This window comes from Larus michahellis, chromosome 7, assembly GCF_964199755.1.
Source record: "Larus michahellis chromosome 7, bLarMic1.1, whole genome shotgun sequence".
Taxonomy (NCBI): Eukaryota; Metazoa; Chordata; class Aves; order Charadriiformes; family Laridae; genus Larus; species Larus michahellis.
In genome coordinates, this window is record NC_133902.1 from 19672057 (window position 1) to 19695295 (window position 23239).

The 23239-nt window shown below is 45.0% G+C and overlaps 1 protein-coding gene across 10 annotated transcripts in view; it reads left to right on the plus strand.

Moving 5' to 3' along the window:
- The window catches only part of IKZF2 (IKAROS family zinc finger 2), a 112671-nt gene that overhangs the window by 51919 nt on the left and 37513 nt on the right, over window positions 1–23239 (plus strand). For 7 of the 10 annotated variants that reach the window (XM_074594440.1, XM_074594444.1, XM_074594442.1 and 4 more), the window contains 2 exons: window positions 12040–12306; window positions 22004–22171. In XM_074594440.1, the coding sequence (XP_074450541.1) occupies window positions 12040–12306; window positions 22004–22171 (435 nt within the window). The remainder of the gene's footprint in view (window positions 1–12039; window positions 12307–22003; window positions 22172–23239) is intronic. The other 3 variants (XM_074594439.1, XM_074594443.1, XM_074594438.1) reach the window with 1 other exon arrangement.

Genomic DNA, 23239 nt, shown 5'->3' on the forward strand with positions numbered 1-23239 from the left:
GGAGCAGTGTCCCTGATCTCCCTGCGTAACCTGGGCTGCAGGAACCAGAATAAGGCAAACAAGGACCTTCCTTGGTGCTGCCCAGCCTCAGCCCCTTAATAAAACAAAGGACACACACTGCTTTACAGCTAACCAAAGACAAACACGTGGAATAGCTCTGCCGTCCATCAGAGGGGCTGTGTGCATGGCTGTACGTGGTGGCTGAACGTGCGGTTTCTTGTGGGGTGGGTTCAGGAGAGCGCTGTGTGTATCTGCTGAGGAAGTATCAGATGCTTCAGTCTATCAGTCTGTTATGTCTCCATCTTCTTGACTCTTCTGGAATAATTAATACTGCGAGGTGCTCAAAGCCACTTGCAGCATCTTTCAGCTTGTTTGGTGATGGTATGACCTCCTCAGCAGGCTGAAACGTTCCAGCCTGGGGTTCGGTCCTGCAGCCCCTGGTCCTTTCTCCTTTGAGCACCTGCTGGGGGTGTCGGCTCAGCACTCCGAGTACTCTGGTGAAAAAGTGGTGGCTGCTTTTGGGGTTTAAGTGGTTGATATGAGAAAATGTGTGTCGCCCCATGTTTTAATCTAACTTGAGGAAACGTTCCTTACTTGTTAGATATGTAAATTTTTACATACCTAATTATGTCTTTTACTCGCTAACTCCCTCCAGCCCCTTTCTTCCATGATCCCACCACCCTCTTTTTTTCTTATTCCCTTAAATATGTGTAGATGATGAATAGCAAATCTTCTCATAGAATTCTTCAGGAATATTTACTGTAGGGTTTTGCTTTTGTTTGCTTTTCTGGTGACTTGGAGATGGCATGGTGAGAAAAGAAACATGTGAGCTAAACCTGTTGGTTTGAACATTGTGTCAGAAAATATCCATAAATTGCAAGTTACTACACAGATGTATAGATTTAATGAGACTGTGTAATGCCATTTATTTATGCTAAAGAATCTGACACATACGGTACTGAAAAAAAGTTAATACTCTAAGAGTTATTTTATATTTTTCCATTGCCATCTGTCGCTGCCTACATAATAATGATACAGGTGAAAGCCTAACGTTGCTTTAAAAAAAAAATCAGAATGAATAGTCATTTAAATATCTTGCTGCTTTAATAGCTGGTGTGTTTTAAATTGTGGGAAGGAGGCAACAGAGACACCCTCCCCCCTTTTTTAGTATATCAGATTTTGGGTTTAAACAGATTTAGTTTCTTGAAGTGACTTCTGAAAGTAGAAAGTGATTATAAGATGCTCTGTCCTTTAAATTTGGAAAAGTTAAGGGACTAAACCAGATTCTGCCATCCTTACAACGTACCGTCAGCGTCTGGTTTTCAGAGTGGCCCTTTCATGTGCATCGTTAGATGCAGGTGAATTTTCTTGCTCTAAGTCCGGTCTTAATGTGCTGAATCCGATACTGCTGGGGTCTCTGAACTGTGAGCATGTCTCTCTAGATCCCGGATCCCCAAATCCTGGTCCCCATTGTCCCTCTGAAATCAGTAAAGGAAAAAAAAAATGTAAGGGAAATACCCTTTTTCAGCCGTCTCAAGTAAAAATCCATGTCTCAAAGCAGCACCGTGCTGACAGAACTCAGCGTTTTCAAAGACACTGGCTTTTAAGAGTTTTCCTTCAACTTCATGCAGTCATACTGTGGTTGGGCAAAACTGCTTTCCCGTTTTTCTTTTAATCCCGGTGGAGTCCGATGCAGCAATGAGTGAAGTGCCCAGCGAGAAGTCCCAGCGCTCAGGTGTGTGCAGTGACCCAGGGCTGCAAATGGTCCCGTACCTGGGGATCTGCCCATTGCTGAGCATCGGCCACCTGCCTCCGAGGGTGCAGACGAGGCTTTGACTCAAATGAATACACAAACCAGGTTTTATTGTTAATCTCCTTTTACAATGTCGTGACAAAGACAGAAAATAGTTTTGTGGCAGGTGCTTATCCTATAATTTTCCATGGGTTGATGAGTCAGGGGAGGTGGCTCCCTTTAGAGGAGGAGGAGGACATGGCTGGGTCAGGTCGCATTAAGATGATTTAGGGTTTATATGATTGAAAATAAATACATCTTTTCCTGAAAGCTGTGAATGATCCAAAGGTGTAACTTTGGTAATGAAAGCCTTTCACTTATTTCAAATAATGTCTCTAATGGTAAAAATGCCAGAAAATGAAGCAAAGTACCTGGTCCAGACCCAGGGAAGTCATTCCATTGGCGTCAAACAACTTTGTCCAGTGTATTTTCAAATATAGTGCAGATCCCTAGTGGAAAGTTCCTTATAAATGAAATAATCATTACTGTTATAATTACTACTCTTTGCGTACGTTGGAAAGCATTTTAGGAAGTCGTGCACTTTTTAAGAAGCAGAGATGACAATGAGTGAGCAATGAGGTTTTGGTCACTTTAAATGGATGTTATAAATCACTTTATTTTTGTTTATAAGAGATGATTTATATATAGCTGTAGTTTGTCAGCATTTTCCATTGCAAACTTCTAGTTTTGGGTACCATATAGAGCTCTCAGCAGCCTCTTAGAAAATCTACTTAGAGGTGAACGTTGTGTCATTGCTCAATGGAGATATGTTTCTTCTGCTCCCTGATTAGAATTTGAACCAGTCTTAAAAATAAAGAGGTGTTAATGGCTTAATGTTTTGAGAGACAGAGTGTTTCATTACAGGACTGAGCCTGATTTTATTTTTCCTCCTCTCTGCTTTCCAGTGTGCATCAGAAATAACTCTCCTGAAGTAAAAAAGCGCTGTGGTAGGAGAGGAGACTGGCAGTATTTAATGTACGTGTTGCAGACAGTAAGAGACTTGCTTTCGATGGGCAAGGGACAGGGCTGTGAAAGTCCACCCCCGTCACCAAACCCTGCCTCCTGCAGCTCACCCTAACTGTGAAATAGGAGTTTACAATGAGGAGGGGCCCTGGAGAAGACCTGCTATGCGCCACAGCCCCCCCAGCATCACCTGCCCACATGTAACAAGTGTAATGTCATTAAGACAAAGGCAGAAAACCTTAGTGATTACAGCACGCGGCAAGAGAGAGCAGGGGAGCGCAGGGGCTGGCCAGGTGTTGCCAAGGCAGAAAGTTTGCTAGATGATATTTGCCCAGAAAACCATGTTTCATACAACAGAAAAAGGAGACAAAAAAGAAAAACTCTGCTCCCTCTCACCCTGTCAAAACAGCCCAAAAAGTAGCAGAATAAATAGAGAGGTATCCAACAATTGCTCCTAATTTGGCTTTAGGGAATAATCCATGAGTCCAAGCTTAATTACTGGCTTAGCTTGAGCATCTGTAGAGGGGGACGGCAGCTAGGAGCCGAGTACCGCTGTGTTCCACTCGTCTTTCGCAGGTACCAGGTTCTGACATTGCAAATGGGTAGGGGGACATGGGGGCGAGGAAGCTCTTCCTTGTACCCATAGGGAATCAGTAGAAACCTGGTATTATGTTAAGCACAATACTTGTTGCACCATAATTACTTTGTGAGTATAGGCGAAAAAGGTGGGGTAGGACAGGTCATCAAGAGTACTTTTCCTACCCTGGGATATGAATACATGACTCTTACTTGTGTAAGTACAAGTTGCATAGATGCATTTGTGGGTGAAATTTGGCCTGAGGTCCTTCTGGAGAGGAATCTTGCGACACTGAGCAATCAGATATATATTCAATTAGGAGTTCTTACTCTTGCCAGATGGAGGTATGCAGCATGGGTGACTTGTGGTGAGCAAACAGTCATGCCTAAAGGCTGGGCAGCTGGGGCAGATTCTGGTCAAGATACTGCCATCCTTACTTACACCAAGGTACTCCTGACTCAGCGTCTCAGCCTTCAGACTTCAGCAGGGTTCTCACTGAATGCGACTCAAAACTCTGCGACCAGCAGAGTTTGGTCCTGTGATAGAAGAGAAATTTCATGTTGAAATGCTGCACTTGCTGGGATTCTGTGTGCTTAAATCGGAGCCCTTCCAACTCTAACTGTGGTCTTTTCAGCTTAATAGTTGAATAAGCTTGTATAGCCATTTGAGCATAAAAGTTGTTCCACAGGTTTCACTGCTGCAGTCTTCATTCCTTCTGTCTGGCTGTGGACAGCCGGGTTGGGAGAAGCCGCCTGGTAATTTAAAACCATTGCTTCTGAAAGTATGCAGTGACAGCCAGGGTGCTGCCCCACATCAGCCAGAGCTGGTTCTTGTGATGGTCAGGGGCCTGATCTGGCTGAAAATGGTTGATTTTTCTCAGGAAGGTTAGTTTTCAACCAGATTAGTTTACCACCCAGTTCCATGAGTGCTGGTGCCAGTATGAGAGGTGGAAGGGGTGGGGAACGAGAGGATGGCAACCACAGTTTGTGTCAGCTAAAGCCTGGCTGAAGCTTGGCTTAGCTACACAACCACATCCGAATATAAACTACACTTGGGTGTAACAGACCTGTTAGTCTACACTTACTGCACACACCACCTCCAGAAGACATGAAATAAGTATTCTGTTGCATTTAGTGAGTGTTGAAATTGACTTCAGAGGTAGCAGGCATAAATTGAGATTCTTCAATGCGAAACCTAAAAACTTCTAAGGATGCCTAAATAAGCTGATCATTTCTCACTGAATTTCTGGTGTATTACCCACCTCCACGTGGGCTTGAAGAATCCCGTTTGTAGCATGCAGAAAAGAACTTGGCACAAAGCTTCTAAATCTTTCCTTTTCCTCCTTTTTATTACTTATGAAATATTTGATTTCCTTTAACTGTTACAAATGCACGTAACCCTGCTGAGATCACCGTGACAAGGTGGTGTCACCGTCTAAGATTCGCACTTGCTCAGTGGCCAAAAGCTAACTCTTTGGCAGCTTGCGATAAACAAATTTGACACCCAGCATCGGGGATGTCCGTGTGTAATGTAAGAGGCCCCGCTTAGGCTTTTGTCGCTTGACTCAAGAGAGGAGTTGGGTAATTCCCCTTTCTTTGCAGGTGACGCTCACCCTCATTTGTTCCATCCAGATACACTTCTCTTCTCTCTAAGCCTCCAGAAAGTCTCAACCCACTGTGAAAGCAGAATTGCCTCCCTTGAAATACACCTTTCTAACCCCCAACCGAAACATTTTCCATTACAGTGGTGTTAGGGCAGCCTTGCCCACAGGTGTCATTTAAGAGACATCTTTGTGATCTTCAAGATCGCGCTTATCAGCCCCTCAGCAGCAGATGCGCCTTGAGCAGACCCAACTCTCCTTATTCCTCAGCATCACACCTACACAGCTTTGGAGTGATACCTGCTTCGCACCCGTGCAGCACGAGGAGAAGGGGAGGCCTCTTCGTTTCTCAGGAGCTAAATATAATTTCCAGCTAATTTGCTTTTTAATGTTAACTTGTTTGCCAAGTACTTTGCGGCTATGAGGCCACAACAGAGCAGGTTCCTTGCCCACGTCTGCCACTGCTCGCCTGGCATTCTCACCCTTTGTATGCCTGCCTTTTTAAAAAGAGAAGATTTGTCGGTGCTCCCTTGTTTACACATTTAATAGTTCACAATTAAGCCAAAAATGGACTTGGAAAGCCCAGTTAATTAAGACACAAATTCTACCAGCAACAAGAAACTGAAGGATGAAGTTTTCTTTTCGCTAAGACCCCTTTATACTATTCCAGGAGGCAAGTATGTTTAAACATGCATTAAAGTCTCACTACGGTTCTGGAGTGGTCTAAACACCCTCTTTAAGGACCTTTTTTGCTACCAGAGTGCTCTTAGATGGAACAAGAGTAATGGATCATTGTTTCCAGCTTTTGGCATTCCTTACCTTAAATTTTCAAAATCTTCCATCGAGACGGAAGAGTTGTCCCTCCCCCATCCTTAATTTTTATTTTACAAAGCACTTACTGGTTTGCCATTCCAGCTCTTAAAATTAACTGTATTCCACTCACCATTACCAAGTGCTTTTAATAATATAGAAACGGGGCATTTAAGAGTATAGAAACACTCCATATCTGAGTCTTGTGATGTGCAAGAACTAGGTACCCAGGTTCAAAACATGCAAGAAGCTGGGTCATTTTCTCTTTGTCTTTAGCTGCCAATTAGCAATGTCATTAATCCACTGCCTAGGAGAAGTTCATGATTAAAATAGACGGTGTCACTGACCATTGACAAGACGACGCGCAGAAGGTTGTGCTGTAGCTGCCTGTCACCGTGCTGTGGTAGTTACAGCTCGGCCTCATTTTCTGGAGGAAAGTAACCATTTCTTAAGTTCTTTGTGTTCTGGGGCAAAGGCAGACACGTTATCCAGGCTTTGAATATCGCATTATATTGTGTTCTGGACAGGGAATCTGCGGCAGACCCCAGGAGAGCTAATGCACCCTGTTACCAGATGGGGGTGGTTAGAGGACACGCTGTGTCCGCCTTAGCTGCAGCCGTCCTTTGCCGTGCTCGCCCACAGAGACACCCCAAGGCTCTCTGGGGGTGGCAGATTTGAATTTTGCCTCCTCAAGGCTGAGTATCTGAAGCCGGGCCAAGGCTTTGTTTCCCGCTGAGGAGAGAAGAGGGCCAGGGGAGGAGGCGCAGGAGGGCTTTGAGGGGTCAGCCTTGCTTTTTCTGCTCCTCCGGGGGCAGCAGGAAGAGGCCGGTGGTGCATGGCCGCTGCCAGGAAAGGCTAACCTCCAGCAGGAGACCACAAACCCTTGGTGACAGTGGCCAGCCTGGTTTTCTAAGGCCGCAGATAAAATAAGCAACAACCTAGGACAGCAGACAGGGGAGGAGACAGGGGGGCTCGGTCCCGCTGCTTTGCTCTCTGGCGCGTTGGACAGGATTTTTGTTCTGTGTCCAGTTTTGGGCCCCACTACAAACAAAACATTGAGGTGCTGGAGCGTGTCCAGAGAAGGGCAACGGAGCTGGTGAGGGGTCTGGAGCACGAGTCTTGTGAGGAGTGGCTGAGGGAGCTGGGGGTGTTCAGCCTGGAGAAAAGGAGGCTGAGGGGAGACCTTCTCGCTCTCTCCAACCCCCTGAAAGGAGGGGGTAGCCGCGGGGGGTTGGTCTCTTCTCCCAAGGAACAGGCGACGGGACAAGAGGAAACGGCCTCAAGTTGCACCAGGGGAGGGTTAGACTGGATATTAGGAAAAATGTTTACACTGAAAGGGTTGTCAAGCCTTGGGACAGGCTGCCCAGGGCAGTGGTTGAGGCACCATCCCTGGAGGTATTTAAAAGCCGGGCAGACACAGTGCTTAGAGATATGGTTTAGTGATGGGTTTCTCAGAGTTAGGTTGATGGTTGGACTCGATGATCTGAAAGGTCCCTTCCAACCTGGGCAATTCCGTGATTCTGTGAACTGCACTCTAGCTTGCTTAAGAAAAAGATGACCAGTGCTTTAATTTACACCTCACCTGGGGATCAAATCTCTCAGCAAGACAGGAAAGGGATTTTTTTAGATACTGGCCTACCAGTATCTTAAGGGGGCCTACAAGAAAGCTTTCTTGAGGGACTTTTTAGGATGTCAGGTAATGGTAGGACTAGAGGGAATGGATTAAAACTAGAGATGGGACAATTCAAATTGGACTTTAGGAAGTTCTTCACCATGAGCATGGTGAGACACTGTAACGGGTTGCCCAGAGGTGGTGGAAGCCCCATCCCTGGAAGTTTTTAAGGCCAGGCTGGATGGGCTTGGAGCAACCTGATCTAGTGGAAGGTGTCCCTGCCCAGGGCAGGGGGGTTGGAACTAGATGATCTTCAAGGTCCCTTCCAGCCCTAACAATTCTATGATTCTGTGATTTTCCCAGAGCTCACTTTTGAGGGAAACAAATTTCCATGACAGAGGATGAAATGCTAGGAATATTTTTCTTAGGTGGATCTTCCAACTTCTGGTTTGCAGCTATGCTAATTTGCGGGTGAAGGAAATATTCTGGTACTGAAAACTTGCCAAAATGCTGTTTAACAGAGAATTGCAGTTTAATTAGCACTTATGAGACATTAACAATAATTGTATTCAATTTGACCACTCAGGATAAAGTGTGATTCAGGATCAGCTGGTTGGTGCTCTGGGGAAGAAGAAAAAAAAAAAAAGGGGGGGGGGGGGGGGGGAGGAAAGAAACATTGCTGTGTGGTCTGCTGAATATCTGCCATTAGCTCCGTGTTCGTAGGTGGAAGCTTTTGTGGCTGCTCGTCTCTCTTTCCCACAAGGTGTTGTGCTGGACTGGGAAAAAGTGGAAGGAAGTTGTATTAACTGGAGGGAAATGGTTTGCCTTCAAGTTCATGCTTCTGCAGTGAGCTGCAGAGCAGTTTATCCCTGCTATCTCTTTTGCTGTGATTTTTAGGAAAAGCGCCAAAAACTTTAAAAATTTTTTCCGTTTACTTATTTGTGCTTTGCTTTGCCAAGGAATGAGAAAACCTGCCGCTTTTCCCAAGCGCGTGAACAAGAACGGCCAGGGAACCCAGGGTGAAATTTGACATGGGGACTTGTGTATGATGCAGGATAGCCATAAACATCCCCGGAATATTTCTTTTTTTCTTTGCAGCAGAGTTCATTATGCTCTCTGAGTTTGCGGCTGTAGGTGGAAACAAAGACAGTGCCACAAAACGCTTGTAGTTTCAAAGGCTGTTTGAGAACAGAGAAGACAAACCAGATGCAATTGAAGTGCCTGTTTGTGTGCAGGCTACCACAGGAGCCTAATATATACACCAGTATGATGTAAGGCAGCGGAGATGACCTGATTAGCACAGCCCTCGCAAGGAGCCGAGGAGATCCCTGCTGCACCAGTCCTCCCCTCCTTGGAGACCCGTGACTAGTCCCAGCTGAAGGAAATCTTCCCGCAGCAAACAAGGGCTAGCGGAGGGTTTCTGAAAATGGCACCGGCGGCGCTCCGGGTGCGTGAAGGTGAGAGAATTAGGAGGAATAAACAGCCTGCGCGACTGCGGAATAGCTGGGATTGCGTGAAAGATGCAACGTGAATTACTTGGGCTTTGTGAGCGACGTTAGTGGGAGTTCGGGAGCCCCGTGTGTTTTGGAAGGTTGCATTTCGGCAAACAGCTCGCTCTGTTTTCTTGTGCTGTTTATCCTGTTGGATGAAAGCCATCATTCAGCAGAAAGAAACGCTTGGGCAGGATAGCGAGTAAGTGATCTTCCAGTTTGTAAGCTCTTGCAGCCTTGCTTTCGTACGTGTTGAGCCGGCAGAGGTCCACAGACTTGAGTGGGAACTCGTGGCGCCCAGCGCTTACTGTTGTCAAGCGTTTATTATCCCACGTCGGAGAAACAGCAACAAAAATATATATGTGTAAGAAGACACGTGAGATACAAGCCTTCGTCTTGTTAGTACATATACACAATTATACAGTATAAGTTTTTTGGTTATTTTGTGCATTACTGTGCGTGGAGAGTGCGCAGGCTTGTGGCAGCAACCCGGGATCTTAGGGGAGGAGCTCGGGGCACTATTTCTGGCGCTACCCTCAGCTACTTGTGTGGCCAAGTGTATTAAATCCTGCTCCTGAAGACAGCAAACTGTTTATTCAGGCTTCATTCTTAGACTTGCTGAATACCCCGAAAGGCTGCTATTATTAGAGGGAACTGCCATTCCTTAGCTCTGAAAGTGGGCTGTCCATAAATCACCAACATGTGCTTTCCATGGGGAGGTGGGACTAGGACCTCGGCTTTCTCCCTGCTGGCCCATGGAGCTGGCAGAGCTCCCACTCTTCCTCCCTTCTGCTCAGCCTGTCCATCGAGGCTGCGTCCTCCTGGTCACGAGGCTGGCGGTGGCTGTGCCACCCACCGTACCTTGGGCTCCGCACGAGTGTAGGGTGGCTTCCCATTGCTTCTCTTGTTGCCTTGGTGGAGCAGGCCCCCTCCCGCTTGCCATGCAAACAGCCTCCTGTTGGCCTGTTTCCGCCTTTCTTCCTCCCCTTGTTGAGGTGGTGGTGGCCTCACAGGAGAAGCTATTGATGTATCTTGTCCTTGGGGGATGATCTGCAATTACATAAAGTTTACAGCATCTTTTTCACCGCCAGCCAGAGGTTGCTTTCGTCCACGTATTTCCCTGTGCACTCTGGTGGTGCCAGGGTTAGCCCTGGGGCGCAGAGAGCCATCCCCAGGGCACTGTGCTGTTCCACCACACTGGGTGTAGGTGGGGATGGCCATCCTGCACCCAGGCCAGCACAGCCGCGCAACGGCCCCGGGCAACCGGCTGGGGCCAGGTCATGGTCAAGCTCTCAGTCTGTGTCATTGTTTGGTGTTTTTAAACAATAAATGCATCTCAGTGGCAACAAAAATATCAGTTCCCTTCTATAAATGAAGCGCTCAAACATTTCCTAGTTACAGACCATTTTGATGACGGTGCCTGGGCTGATGCTTGTCTGCTGTGAGCTGATCCGTCTGTGTCCTTGCTCTGCACGGGCTTTGCTGTAATAGTACTTCATTCCTTAGCTCCCATTAGTGCCTTGAAGAATAGTGGAAGATGCGTTTCAACAATTTTCTGATTAAAAAGCAACATCTTACCATTGTTTGGTCTCTGGTGCTTTTGCCCTGTTCATTATGCTTTGCCTTGGAGTAACAGCAGTGATTTAGAGTTGCAACATCAACATCAGTCTCTGAACCTTCTTTAACCGTAAATTCTGGGGAAGGAGGAGAAAGGAGGATGAAGGAGGAAGTCTTAAGTAGTAGGGTTTGTTCTTCTAACGTTGCCAGGCCTGCTGTTTGAAACTGTGATGCCTCAGAGCAATCAGACACGTTTGCTCCTAACTCTCTTGTCGGGTTCCTGGACAGGGTCCCCTTGGGCGGCTGCTCAGGAGCACACCTGGCTGGGGATCAGAGACACCGGCCAGGCCCAGGGCAGGCGGTGGCACTCCGGGTCCACTGCTGTCACCCACACTCATGCTGATGGCCTTAGTACAGAGGTCAAAGACTGCTTAGATATGAAGGCTGAATCACCTCCTTTTAAAGCCCTCAGCAGGATCAAGGCTTAGGGGAGCAGACACGTGGGCTTGCCTTCTGGCCGGCTGTGGATGGAGAGTGTGACTCTGGCACAGGCCTTTCAGCAGTTTCAGCCAACCGTTGAGGCATTGAAATGGGGATGTCTGGTGATTAAAGCACCCCTGCACCAACACCCCTACGTGAGAAAGCCTGATCCATTCATTTGTTTTAAAGATTTGCTGATCCCACAAGCTCTTGCTAGTTAGAGGAGGTTCATGCTGTGACCCAAGGATCCCAGGAATCAGCAGTCCACCTAAGAGATACGTGAGGAGTTCCATTCTGGTGTTGGCTAAAGCATGCGTAAAAGCAGCTAAAAGGTTTCCACGTTTAACCAGTCAGATAAGAAAGATCTTCAACAATATTTCACTTGCAAATATAAATAAGCCAGCGTAGGTAGCTTATTTATAAAATATATATATAAAAATATATTTTTTTAGATTTTTATATATATAAAAATAAATATATAAGATATATAAAATATAAATAAGCGTAGGTCTCGCTTCAGACCTGTTTACCTTGGCAGTGTCCCACTTAGGTGAATCAGAAGATGGTGGCAAAAAAGCACTGGAGGCTTATCCAGCAATTGGTCTCCCCTCCGTCAGCAAACCTGCCTGTGCAGGCAGGGTGATTCGGAGATCGTTTTGAACAATCCTGCCTGCAAAGGGTGCTTGTTTCCGTGAGCTGTGTCCTGTCTTTGGACACCCTACGTCTTGGTGCCCTGGGCAGGAGAGACCTGGAGGAAGCACCTTCGGCTGCATCCTTTGCTCCTGTGACTTGGGCTCTGCCAAAGGGATGGGGGGCTCCTGTGTTTCAAGCTGAGAAGCAGGAGGCCACTTCTTAAGCCTGCTGCATCTCTGCAACTTTTGGTAGGCTTCTGGATCATGCAGTGCCTTAGTTTGAGCTGTAAAATAGGGATGGAAATTGGGATTTTTTATTTTATTTTATTTTTTTAAAAAAAAGGCCTTGAAGAAATACATAGTTGTAACTTGCAGTGCTCTCACCACCGTGAAGCCCTTGTGTTGCTTTGAGCTTCCTGGCTGTGCTTTTAATATTGATAACAGTAGACATTTTTCATGATACTACCAAATGGGAACTTAGAAATACACACTTTTAATTATTTTTTTTTATTTATTTTTATTTCAGCAAATTCAGTAAAGCTAGAAATGCAAAGTGATGAGGAATGTGACAGGAAGCCCCTGGGTCAGGAAGATGAGATCAGGGCTCATGATGAAGGAAGCAGCCTGGAAGAGCCCCTCACTGAGAGTAACGAGATGGCGGATAACAGAAAGATCCAGGAGCTATCGAGCGAGGGAGGAATCCGGCTTCCGAATGGTAAACTGAAATGTGACGTCTGTGGCATGGTTTGCATTGGGCCCAATGTGCTAATGGTACATAAGAGGAGCCACACTGGTAAGCAGCTGAAAGAAAATCTGATGACTGCCTGTGGCGTCTGGTGTTGCTATTGCCTTCTCTCTTCCCTTTTTATTCATGGGGTAGCAGGAGGCTGGGGAGGGGAAAGATGGGCTTTGTTGTTTTGGTTCTCCCTCTGCTCCCCAAATTCCGGTGATGCTATGTTTTCTGGCAAGCATGCTGCTTCCTTGACATTGACTTCCAGCCTTTGGTTCTTAAAAACAGCACAAAAGTCTGGAAATTGCCTTTTTTTTAATTGTTCTTGATCAGGGGCAAGATGGTGAGAGTCATCCTCTGGCATGGGTGTCTGTGTGTTCATGTGTGTGTGCACGTGCAAGGGTTTTCAGCCTTTAAGGTGGGTCTTAGATGGTCTTCCCTTGCAGGTGCTCACAGGCGGACAATGCCACCTTTGCGAGGGGCTGGGCGCGGTGCCCCAGTTCCAGCAAACCCCGCGGGGGACACACATTACCTAGCGATCCTGACGCCGGGGTGGGCTTGCTGCTCATCGCGTGACAGCTCCATCAGGGAAACCTCACCTGAACCACTCTTGAGGGCTAGTGCTTGGCTCCCCCTCAACATCCAGATACTACGTTTGTGGCACCTTTCAGTGCTTGCCGCTCTCCAATCATTTATTTTTATTACTGTTAGTACTACTGCCGTTTGGAGACCAAACCAGCGTACTAGGCTTATGGATTTGAGAATTCAAGAGGCAGACAAAGCCTGCAAAGGCTTTGAGCAGGTCAGCTTTGAGCATAGGCTGATTCAGCAGGTCATTGGGGTCTCAAAGATGAGGCCTCAAGTTCAAAACAGGGAATTTCAGGGGAGTTTTGGCTGATAGGACAAACCGGGGTGCCCTAGAGGCTGGTCCTCGCTCGCCTCTGCTGCTCCTCAGGTGGGAGTGACAGTTACCTCCAACAGGATAAAAGTCTAGATGGTGCCAGAAGACCACGCTCTCCAGTCTTGCAGAGGTCTACCTGCCAGAGCCTTTGGTTCAAAAAAGCACTTAAGCTTGTGCTTAACTTTTATGAGATTTAATCACATGTCAGTCACCTGAAGTGCTACAATATATGCTTAACTTAAGATACACACTTAAATCTTATTAAGGTTAAGCACAGGTTTCTGTGTTGGAGCCTCAGCAGGTGTTTGTTCTTCATATTTTTTGGACAAAATGAAAGACATTTTGTTTTTTATCTTCCTCTGCTGTTATTTAATGAGGTGAGAGACTCACACCGCCTGAGAGATATCTGCTAGGATATAAAGAGAAAAGTGGGGTTTTAAGGTAGAGTAAGAAAGACTTTGTGTAATCCCATTGTAAAGCTGGTAGTTTGCAGTCAAGTCGTGTGCGCTGGATGGGAAAGAAATCAATAGAATTTCTGTACAGAGGAATAATAAATATAAGTTACATAGTTAATGCTCTGTATATAAGTTGTATTGATAATAACTTAACATAAATGTATAATGCAAAGCATTGCAGTATCATTTATGATGCAGTCATGATTTTAGACGGCAGTTACGACAGGGGAAAAGCATTAGCTGGAAAACCGAAATCTTGATTAACAATTTGACATCCTACTGCTAAGAAAGGGAGAGAGACCAGAGAACGTAACAGACTGAGTCCCCAGCTTTCAACCTCCCCAAAAGTTTTCACTGGCACTCGCACGTATCTGAGCATATGTATTGTAGGTGCATCGGAGTCCATTTATTTGAACTTGAACAGCTAAATTAGACCTGCTAAATTTAGATTTAGGTACTTAATTAAATGGTCTGCGGTTTTTGAGATACTGAATAGCTAGCGCATCTTTTAAGTACGGACGAGCTGCCTCGTTCGTGTTAAAGGAGAACGTGCAAATTCAAAGCGAAGGGAACAAAGTCTCATCTGCGCGCAGGCGAGAGGGCTGTCCGCACGTGTCCAGGAAGGAATTGTGTAACCGGTAGCTTTTTCCTTCAGGCTGCTGCGGGCTTCTCGTAGAGCTCTGACTCTCTTGCCATCTGAGCAGAGGAGCTGCTTTCAGTAAACCAGTTGGCAAATTTTGCAGGAGATTTTTTTCTTTTTCACCCCCACTTTGTTTGTTTGTTTTTTGTTTGTTTTTTGGTGGTTTTTTTTTTTTTAATCCACGCTGCTACTTCATTGTCCACAACAGAAGGAGAAGTTTGCTCGGATTTCCACATCCTTGATTCGAAGGAGTATTTTTAACATACTGGTATCTGTCTTTTAAAATCTGTCGCCACTTCCTCGGCAGCGGGGTGCGATGGGCTGGCCCCAGCTCTGGAATGAGCCCTGGCCTGTGGGTAGTCTGGTTTTGCAGCCCAAGGGAGAACAGTGGAGGGAAGGGAGGTTGTCCCTAGTGAGTGGAAACAGATTATATTCTTTATCAGCTAATGCAACCGGCATGTGAATCCTTACCTCTCAAAGCCAATTTAAGTATGTTTTGGGAGCTGAATCCCGCCCTACTCTCCCCTTTATCTGTAGGAAACCAAAGCATGGTCTGGCCAACTGTTTGCATTGGCAAAAACTGAAGTCTTTTTCTCTTCCCCCAAAAACTGATGGAATTCTCTGTAAATCACCCAAAACGCTGCGGTCCATAGCGGAGGCTGTAATTTGAGTGTGTGCTGGGATGAGAGTGGCTTTCCTTACACTGGGGACCCAGGCTTTGCGAGAAGCTGCGCTGGATGGCTTTGCCTGCGTTACGCACGTAAAGTGGCACAGTCTTCTCCAGCCATTGTTCCTCAGTTCCTGAGGAGCAGTTGTCCTCCCTGCCACATTATGGTAGTTCAGGCAGATATAGGGATGCGGAAAATATTCTGTGGTGGGGATGAGGCCAGGGTAGATGAGCTCAGTGTCCCATCTCTCATCCTCATGGGCTGTGGCATCCGTTTCCTCTGATGCCTGCAGTCACCCCTTCCCCTGATAGACAGAGCTGGGGATTTCCCATTCATCTTTTGGATCGTGCATGTGGTGCAAGCGATGCTTTGGTCCACGGAACCTCCATCACGGAGCGCATGGCCCTGCTCAGCTGATACCACCGAACACAACATTTCTCTGAAACGCTGTCAGTTCTGGTGAAGCATTTTTGTAATCTACCAGGGCATCAGGAGAAGGCCTTTCTATTTATTTGTCATCACTGACAGAAAATAAATAAAAAGCGCAGTGTGGGAATTAAGGATGATACACTCCCTGCTTTAGCGAGCAGGGTAACCCCCCAGCCTCTCCCTGCCGTCCTCCTCAGAAAAAGAGCATGTGTCAGGTTTGATTTATTTTTCTCCTTTCCCATACTATCTTCTTTGGGCCCAAACTTCATATTCCACAGCACATGGCCCAAGTTGCAGCATCTTTGGCAGAGTTTTCTGTTACTGCAGGAGATGACTGGTAACACAATATTGCCACGGGATACTCCAGGGGCTTTTGCTTGGGGATGTTGAGGGAAGAGGAGAGGAAGAAGATAAGGTCAATAATCCAATTTGTCTGAGGTAATGAAAAGGAACTCCAGTGATTTCTCACCTCTTTAGGCTTTCTGCTAGCAGGCCTGAATTAAAATTTCCTTGCATCTCACTTTTGGTGAAGCAGAAACCGCTTGCTGCTGCAGTTGTGCTGCTGCCTCTGTGACCTGCGAGGTCCACGCGTTCTTCTCCCTTGCGCTGTGAATTGTGATTTTTTTTAATTATTTTTTTTTTCCCCTCCACCATAACGTCCAGTCCTTTATCTGCTCCACCGCTGGATTCTGAAAAGCTTTTTATTTCGAAGGGCAGGTTGGGATATCATCCTTGTTGTTGAGGATGCTTAAATGCTTCCTCTGCGTGGATGCAGGGGGCGAGCAGCAGAGTCGGGTCCCTGGGCACGGGGCAGGATGCAGCAGGGACAGCAGCCTTGCCCCACTCTCATTTTGGGCTGCTGGTAGGTTATTTTGAGGCTTTTTTGTGGTGCTAACGGCAGGAGGGTCTCAGATCTTTGCTCGCATTCCACATGCATTTTAGTACGTTGGGTGCCGGTGAGGAAAATTCTTGAGTTTTGCTTTAGCATCTATAGCATTATAATTGAACATGTGCAACACTGGAGCTCTGAATGCCATTTAATTCTTATTTTTCATGCGGAGTTCAAGTTTTTTTGCACACAATTAATTAATGAGGAAAAACCCAATCATGCTGTTCAGCATAAAAGGCTTCTATGCCTAAAGCAGCTAACCAGCAACAAATTTAAACAAACGGTCATATTAACACATTGCAATTAACTCCATTGGACTGCCCGTCTTATTCTTTTAGTAAAAAGGTTTTATTTGGTTTAATTTGTAATTCGTAACCTGGTGCAGCCTCCTGTCTCTTGCAATATGAATCAATTTGGCACTGAATCAAAAATTGTAGGGCCAAATTTCTAAAAGTGATGTTTTCTACTTAGGTTCCTAAATCTAACTTTTCCAAAAGTCTCATTTTCTACTTTAGCATAAGGCAGGAGAGCTTAGATTTTCAAAAGGACCCCTCTGCATAGGGATGTGTTTTACTCACAGGACTTAGTAGCTAAACTCTTCTGATGTCTTTGCCAGTTCGCTTAAAGGATTTCTCTCCCTAAAGGATACGGTCATAAATTTGTGTACAGGGGACACTTGGAAATCACCCAGGATTTCCCAGGAATTTTTCATGGGAGATTTGTCGCTACTGTTTTATGATAAATTGCCCAATCTGGAAGTAGGTTTTTCCCAACAAAAAACCCTTGTAAAATCACTGATGTTAAGTGATGTGCAGCCAGTTCAGTGAAGCTGATGGAAGAGTAAGTAGGTAGGCCGGCTAGACAGTCCCCAGAATAACAAATGCAGAGACGGAGCGAAGGCTGCTGCTCTGTTTCGGTGTTTCTGTAAAGGCAGGCTGCAGCTCCCTGCCTGTCAGTTGATATTTCACTTGTGCTCCTGGGACAGAGCGGAATCGGAGCAGTTGCAGCACCTGATGAATCAGGAGAAATGTTTCATTTTACCTGAATATTAACAAAAAGCCTACTACGGAAGGGTAAAAGAATCAATATTAGTAGTATGAGCAAATACTTTCTGATGGCAGCGTGGGCACAGTAAGTTTGCATTGAGGTTTTTTAAAAAAAAAATGCTGTTTGAGAAGTACCTAAGCTATCCTTTGCATACCGAAACGATGTGCCAAACAAAAAAGGCTGAGATCTTAGATATACGTTTAACCAGGACAGATATTAACTGTAGTCCCATTGGACTCGGTTCTTATATTTAGAAGGACTCTGTCCGGGCTTTTCTTGTTATTGTGAAGAGACTTTAAAACCAACATGTGTTTATTTTAAAAAAAGTAATTAAAACCTTCCCAGAAAGAGACCCGAGTGCTGCTGTAGAAATAACCAGGCCTCGCCGTTAAGGAGAACATCACTATTTTGTGAGTCGCTCCGTTTGACTTCAAGGGGACCAAAGTTACCAGCCAAGGGTTACGAAAAAATCTAAGTCTCTTTGGTTGTGAGGTCTGTGAGCTCCTTGTCCTCAGTTAAATTTCTGTTTTGATACAGAAAATATCGGCACTGTGTTTTGCACCAGTATGAAATTCGAAGAAGGGTAACTCATACTGAAACTTCTGCGCAGCACTTCCGTGCTGAGGCGGTAAAGGAGAGTTACTGTGCGGGGAAGCTTCCAATTAAGCAGAAAAAAGGAGTTGGTTTGCTTTTTTGAAATAACATTTGACATCTACACAGTAAAATATGAAAGCTATTTGTAGGAAGTTAATCAGTTCATTTGCCTGGTTTCAGGTTGTATCAGCGAGACAGCATTCGTGGCTCCTACTATGAAGGCTTCTGCCAGCTGCCGTATATTAAAGATATTTATGAAACGACCGTGTCGTGCTAATAACCCTGACTCAGTCAGTCCACTTCACCTTTCATCTCAGTATTTGTTTACACAACAGCAAGTTAACTTGTGTGCTTTAGATAGCGGTGTAGCCAACGAACAGTAATATTTCATTATTATTTTTCCTGGAGGAGACATAGCTGTAATGGAAGCATGTTCAAAAATGAACTGTGAAGTTTACTGTAATTTGGAGGTAAATATTTGAAATCGTACCTTTTAATTAATACTTTATTTAAGTGTAAAATGATAAAACCCCATGGATTTATTTAATGAATTAATTTAAATATTAGAGCAGTTCCCTGGCACAAGCCCCTCTTATTAAGCCTTTAGGATGGGTAATACTTTGCAGCTCTGGCTTACCTTGCCTTGTCCATTCCTGAAGTAACTTTAGATAATTAAATTCCCTGTGCTGGAGAACAAGGCTTTTTCGGCATTCTTGGTTTTGTCTGGCTTTGGATCTTAAATCTGGAGTTGAAAAGAAACATCTTTTTTGTTTGGTTAGCTGTTCTTCCCCCTCGCCTTTTTTTTTTTTTTTTTTTTTTTTTTTTTTTTTTTTTAATCACTAAGGTTTGAGGTTTTTCTGCCCTGGTTTAGCTCTAAAATAGAGAAAAGGTTTGATACTTCAAGTAGACTAAAAATATTTTGCAGTCACGAAGTTCCCAGTGTTGAAAAGCAAAAAGCTTGCTTAGTAACTTTGCAGGACATGTCCTTCTTACCAGGAGTTCTTATTTCAATAAATCAGTGCGAGTTTGTTAGAGTCAAACAGTAAATACATAGATAGGTATAACTGTGAAATACACACCATGCTCGTTATTATCAGTAGCCTCTTGTCGTCCTGTGTGCCACTTGTTTAATAGGTCTACAGTTGCTGGTGTGTCTTTGCTGCCGTCACCCCCAGAGACAGGAAAACATTTTAAACACAGCCAGGCACTGACACGTAGAGAAGAAATGTATTTAGGTAAAGACTTCTCATGAGTGGATGTTTAGTTTGAAGTATGATTAATTGCAGCCTATGAATAAAAACTTTTACTTTTCACAGAAGCATAAGGGAAGTGAATAAGGATGTCAAGGTTGTTATTTTGTTATTAGGAAATAATGATACGGAGAACTGCTTACAAACCTACTAGGAAAAGGCGGCAGGAGAAATAATTGGAAAAGAGTCGTCTCAAGGCACTGAAGTGAAGAAGAAAGCTGGTTTGCTGCTATCTGGAGTGGGCATCAGACAGCGGAGTTCTTGGAAAACCAGCAAAATCTTCTTATTATTCAGTTTTTGTGCACCCTTCTATTGGGTAATTGTCTCTCAGATTAGCTGTGCTAAATGTAAAAGCTGCTAATGAATAGCGTGGAGGCGGGACTAAAATTACGGCCATCCCACAAGCCTGCAGTTTAAACAAGGAAGAGGAATCAAATGATTGGGCAAAAGTATAACAAGCAGATCAAAGGAGTTATTTACCCAGAATTAAGCCAGTAAGAATAATGAATTCATGCTAGCTTTAAATAGACCCGAAGGTTATTTAAGGTAAGATGTGCTATTGTGGCAGATTCTGTCTCTTGCAAGAGAGGAGCAGAGCATTGGTGACTTTGTGGTATGAGGGTTTTCATGTCATCTTTGCCACTGAACTGTAGTGCGGGGACTGTCTAAATTCCTGACCAAAGGCTTTCGGCATCTCTCCAGCTGCCAGTTTATGGAGGAATAATACCTACTCATACGTGGCTTCCAAAATATCAAAGATAAGTGGGTGATACAGTGGGTAAAACACATTAACTGCATAGTTTTAAATACAGCAGGAGTAAAAGGAAAGACTTTAGACCTGGTAAGAAACTCGCTACCTTCTTTAATGTTTGTCATCCTGAAACTGAAGCTATCATTCCTGAATACTGAGAAACGTGTCAAAGGAAGGGGTTTTGCCTGTTTTCTCAGACAGCGAAAGCAAAACAGAAAAGAAAAAAACCCATATATTTTTCTACTGCAGTCTCTTTACATATCTCTGCTATGGACATTTTGAAATGATAGAAAAGAAGATAATGGCTAATCAGATCTTTTAAGTATAGTGTGGGAGTTTAAAAGGGAAACCACAGACTCTTATCAATTCCAATGAGCTCATGTTCTGAAGAGCTTCATGCCCTGATTTTTTTTTTTTTTTTTTTATCATTACTCCATAACGTTCTTGGCAAGACTGTAGGAACCTTAGTATCTTTTTCAGTGCATCTGCAGTGGTTTCAGCTGTAATTGCAGCTCACACGTGTAAAGTGAAGTTGCAGAGGTATGGCATATGTATGGCCTTCTGCTGCCCTCCTGGCAGGACCAAAACGCTGGCAGTGATTTCAGCCACTGAAGCAAGAATTGCTTGTGGACATCTGTAAGGGGTCTCTTCCTCCCGCTTTCCATTTGAATGAATAGATGTATGTAGGACTTTACACTAGACACGTGACCTACTTTGATAAAAACATAACCTTGATTTGGTCTAGCAAGGGAGTAATCATTTTAAAGCAATTGAAAAAGGCTTTGGAGAGATGTGACAGATCACAGAACGTGTTTGTTTTTCATGAGAACTGTGCTTCAGGCCAGTGAATTCAACCTCAGCAAGTCCCACCAGGCATTGACCAAGGCTCCGTAATAGGTGATATGCTGCAAAAAATGAATGAGACTGCATACAGCTGAAACCTGATGTTCAAGACCTTGTTGAAGTGGGGCCCTCGTTGATGGAAACATTTCAGCATCTCGAGCCCAGCTGCGGTCAAGCACTTAGGCGAGGGGCCAGCAGGAGGATATGCTTGTGCCCTACTGATTCGCACTGTCCCTGGTGGGACATGAGGAGGTGATGAGAGCTGATTGCCTGCCCAAGAGTGCTGGAACAGACCGAGTGTCCTCAACAAATGTTGACATAGAGAATGGGTTCGATAATATTTTACAAAACCTGCGTGAGTTTATAGCACCATGGAATGGTTTGGGTTGGAAGGGACCTTAAAGATCATCTAGCTCTAACCCCTCTGCCCTGGGCAGGGACACCTCCCACTAGGCCAGTTTATCAGGGGTTTTCCTCTAAATAATAACATTTTTTTGGTTTTTTAAATGGACGTTTGTTGTTATGGACCCAATTCCCACTGTCCAGAGCAAATGTGAAGGATTGACATCAAAACAAGTTCTGCATGTGTGTGTGTGAATGCATGGGGTGAAGGGAGAGGGGGGAAGGTGTAGATTTTCTGATTTATTTATTTATTTCATCAAATAAGTCTTTTCAGTTAGTTTTATTTGGAATATAAATTTGTTTATTTCACAGTTTAATGGCATAAGATTTTTCTCAGTGTTTGCTACTGCCCAAAGTTTGTGGGCCTGATCCTCACTTGCATCGATTCTCTGCACGCCACTCTAGCAATGCGAAGCAGCCTTTAAAAAGGGATTTCAATTCAAGGATAATGTAAGCAAAAGATTTGGTTTGAAGCAAAGACCTTAACTTTTGTCCGAGTCCAATTGTTACGATGGGTTCTAAATACTCATGTTTATTGGACCTATACTAAAAATAAGTGCAAAACCGTAGAGATAAATGCTACAAAACCACAGTTATGGATCTAAATTTTGAGCAGAGCTCATTTTTTATGAAGGATAAAACCTCTGAGGTGGAGAACTTTATGAAAATCAGGCTGTGTTAGTCACCTCAGGCTGATGCTGCAGAAAAGCCCGAGATCACTACGCGGGAGGCTTTGCCCTTTGTGCAAAAGAAACGGCCTCTGACTTTAGCAAGTGCTGTGTGATGGTGGTCGTGGGGACCATGCCTGATGGCACTGTTAGGAAGAGCGAGATAACAGGTTCCGTGCATCTTCCGGTGTTTCTTGACGGCTCCCTTCCATTTCCCTTCCAGGTGAACGCCCCTTCCACTGTAACCAATGTGGAGCTTCTTTTACCCAGAAGGGGAACCTGCTGAGGCACATCAAGTTGCACTCTGGGGAGAAACCGTTCAAATGTCCCTTCTGCAGCTATGCCTGCCGACGGAGGGACGCCCTCACAGGACACCTCAGGACGCACTCTGGTGAGCCCACATTGTCTTCTCTTCCCTCTTGGTTTTTTTTCTTTGTCGTTACCGTTCAAGTGAAGCGGGTTGTGAAAATAACTGTGTTCCTGGTGGCTCTGGGTCTGGACCATCCTCTTCAGATAGCACAGCACGGAACTTTGGGAAAGCCTTGACATGAATCAGAAAAGTTGTGGTTCAGCCACACCTCTCCTTTTGTGTAGCTGAACCCTTCTGCTGATGCTATCACACTTCCCTTTGAATGTCTCCTTGGGTGTATCCAGGCTTCACTGGCAGATTGTTTTGACACTCTCAGCCCCAAAGTGGCTGTGAAATTCCAAAGATCGCAAAGAATAACTGTGTGCTCTTGGGAGCCTCCTTTGCAGTTCATACCCGTTTCTTCATCTAATAAATGCCATATGCTGGTGGAGTCCATACTTGTTCATCTTTCAAAACCTCCTAATTGCACTTTTGGTTCAGTTACATCTTGCTGTGAAGTCCTAATTCATGGCAGCCACAGCACTCAGCCTGGAGCAGAAGGTCGCGGAGAGAGGACGGGTTTGTCTTGCTTTGCCACTCGGTAGCATCATGTCTATATCAAGTCTACTTGATAGAGTTTCTTGATGTGTTCTAAAGAAATACAGGTGGCGTAACAGCATGTTAGTAGTCATGTTGGTAGCCCTGATGATCAGGATCAGATGTGTTTCCAGTCCCTGTACGCTACACCAAGGGGCCACATTCTGCCCACTTACTCATTTGTGTCGGACTCCTGAGTAAGATCTTAACTTGCTGCATTTTCTCTCCCCTGGGATGTTCAACTTTGTGTCCGGGCCACTTACAGGGGGCTGTGTTTTTCATTGTTGAATGAGCAGAGATAATTGGCATGGATACCAGTGACAGCATTACAGATGAACTTTTTTTGAGGTGTTAGCAAACGTGTGACTGCTGAAACACAGTGGTTGAAGTGCAGCCTCAGGCAGAAACTCTGCGTGTGAAAAATGTAGTCATGGAGCTTCCTGACTCTGTAGACGCATCTCTTCTACAGGGTCAGCCCCGCTTCAGCAGAGGGTTCTGTTTTATGAGCATGAG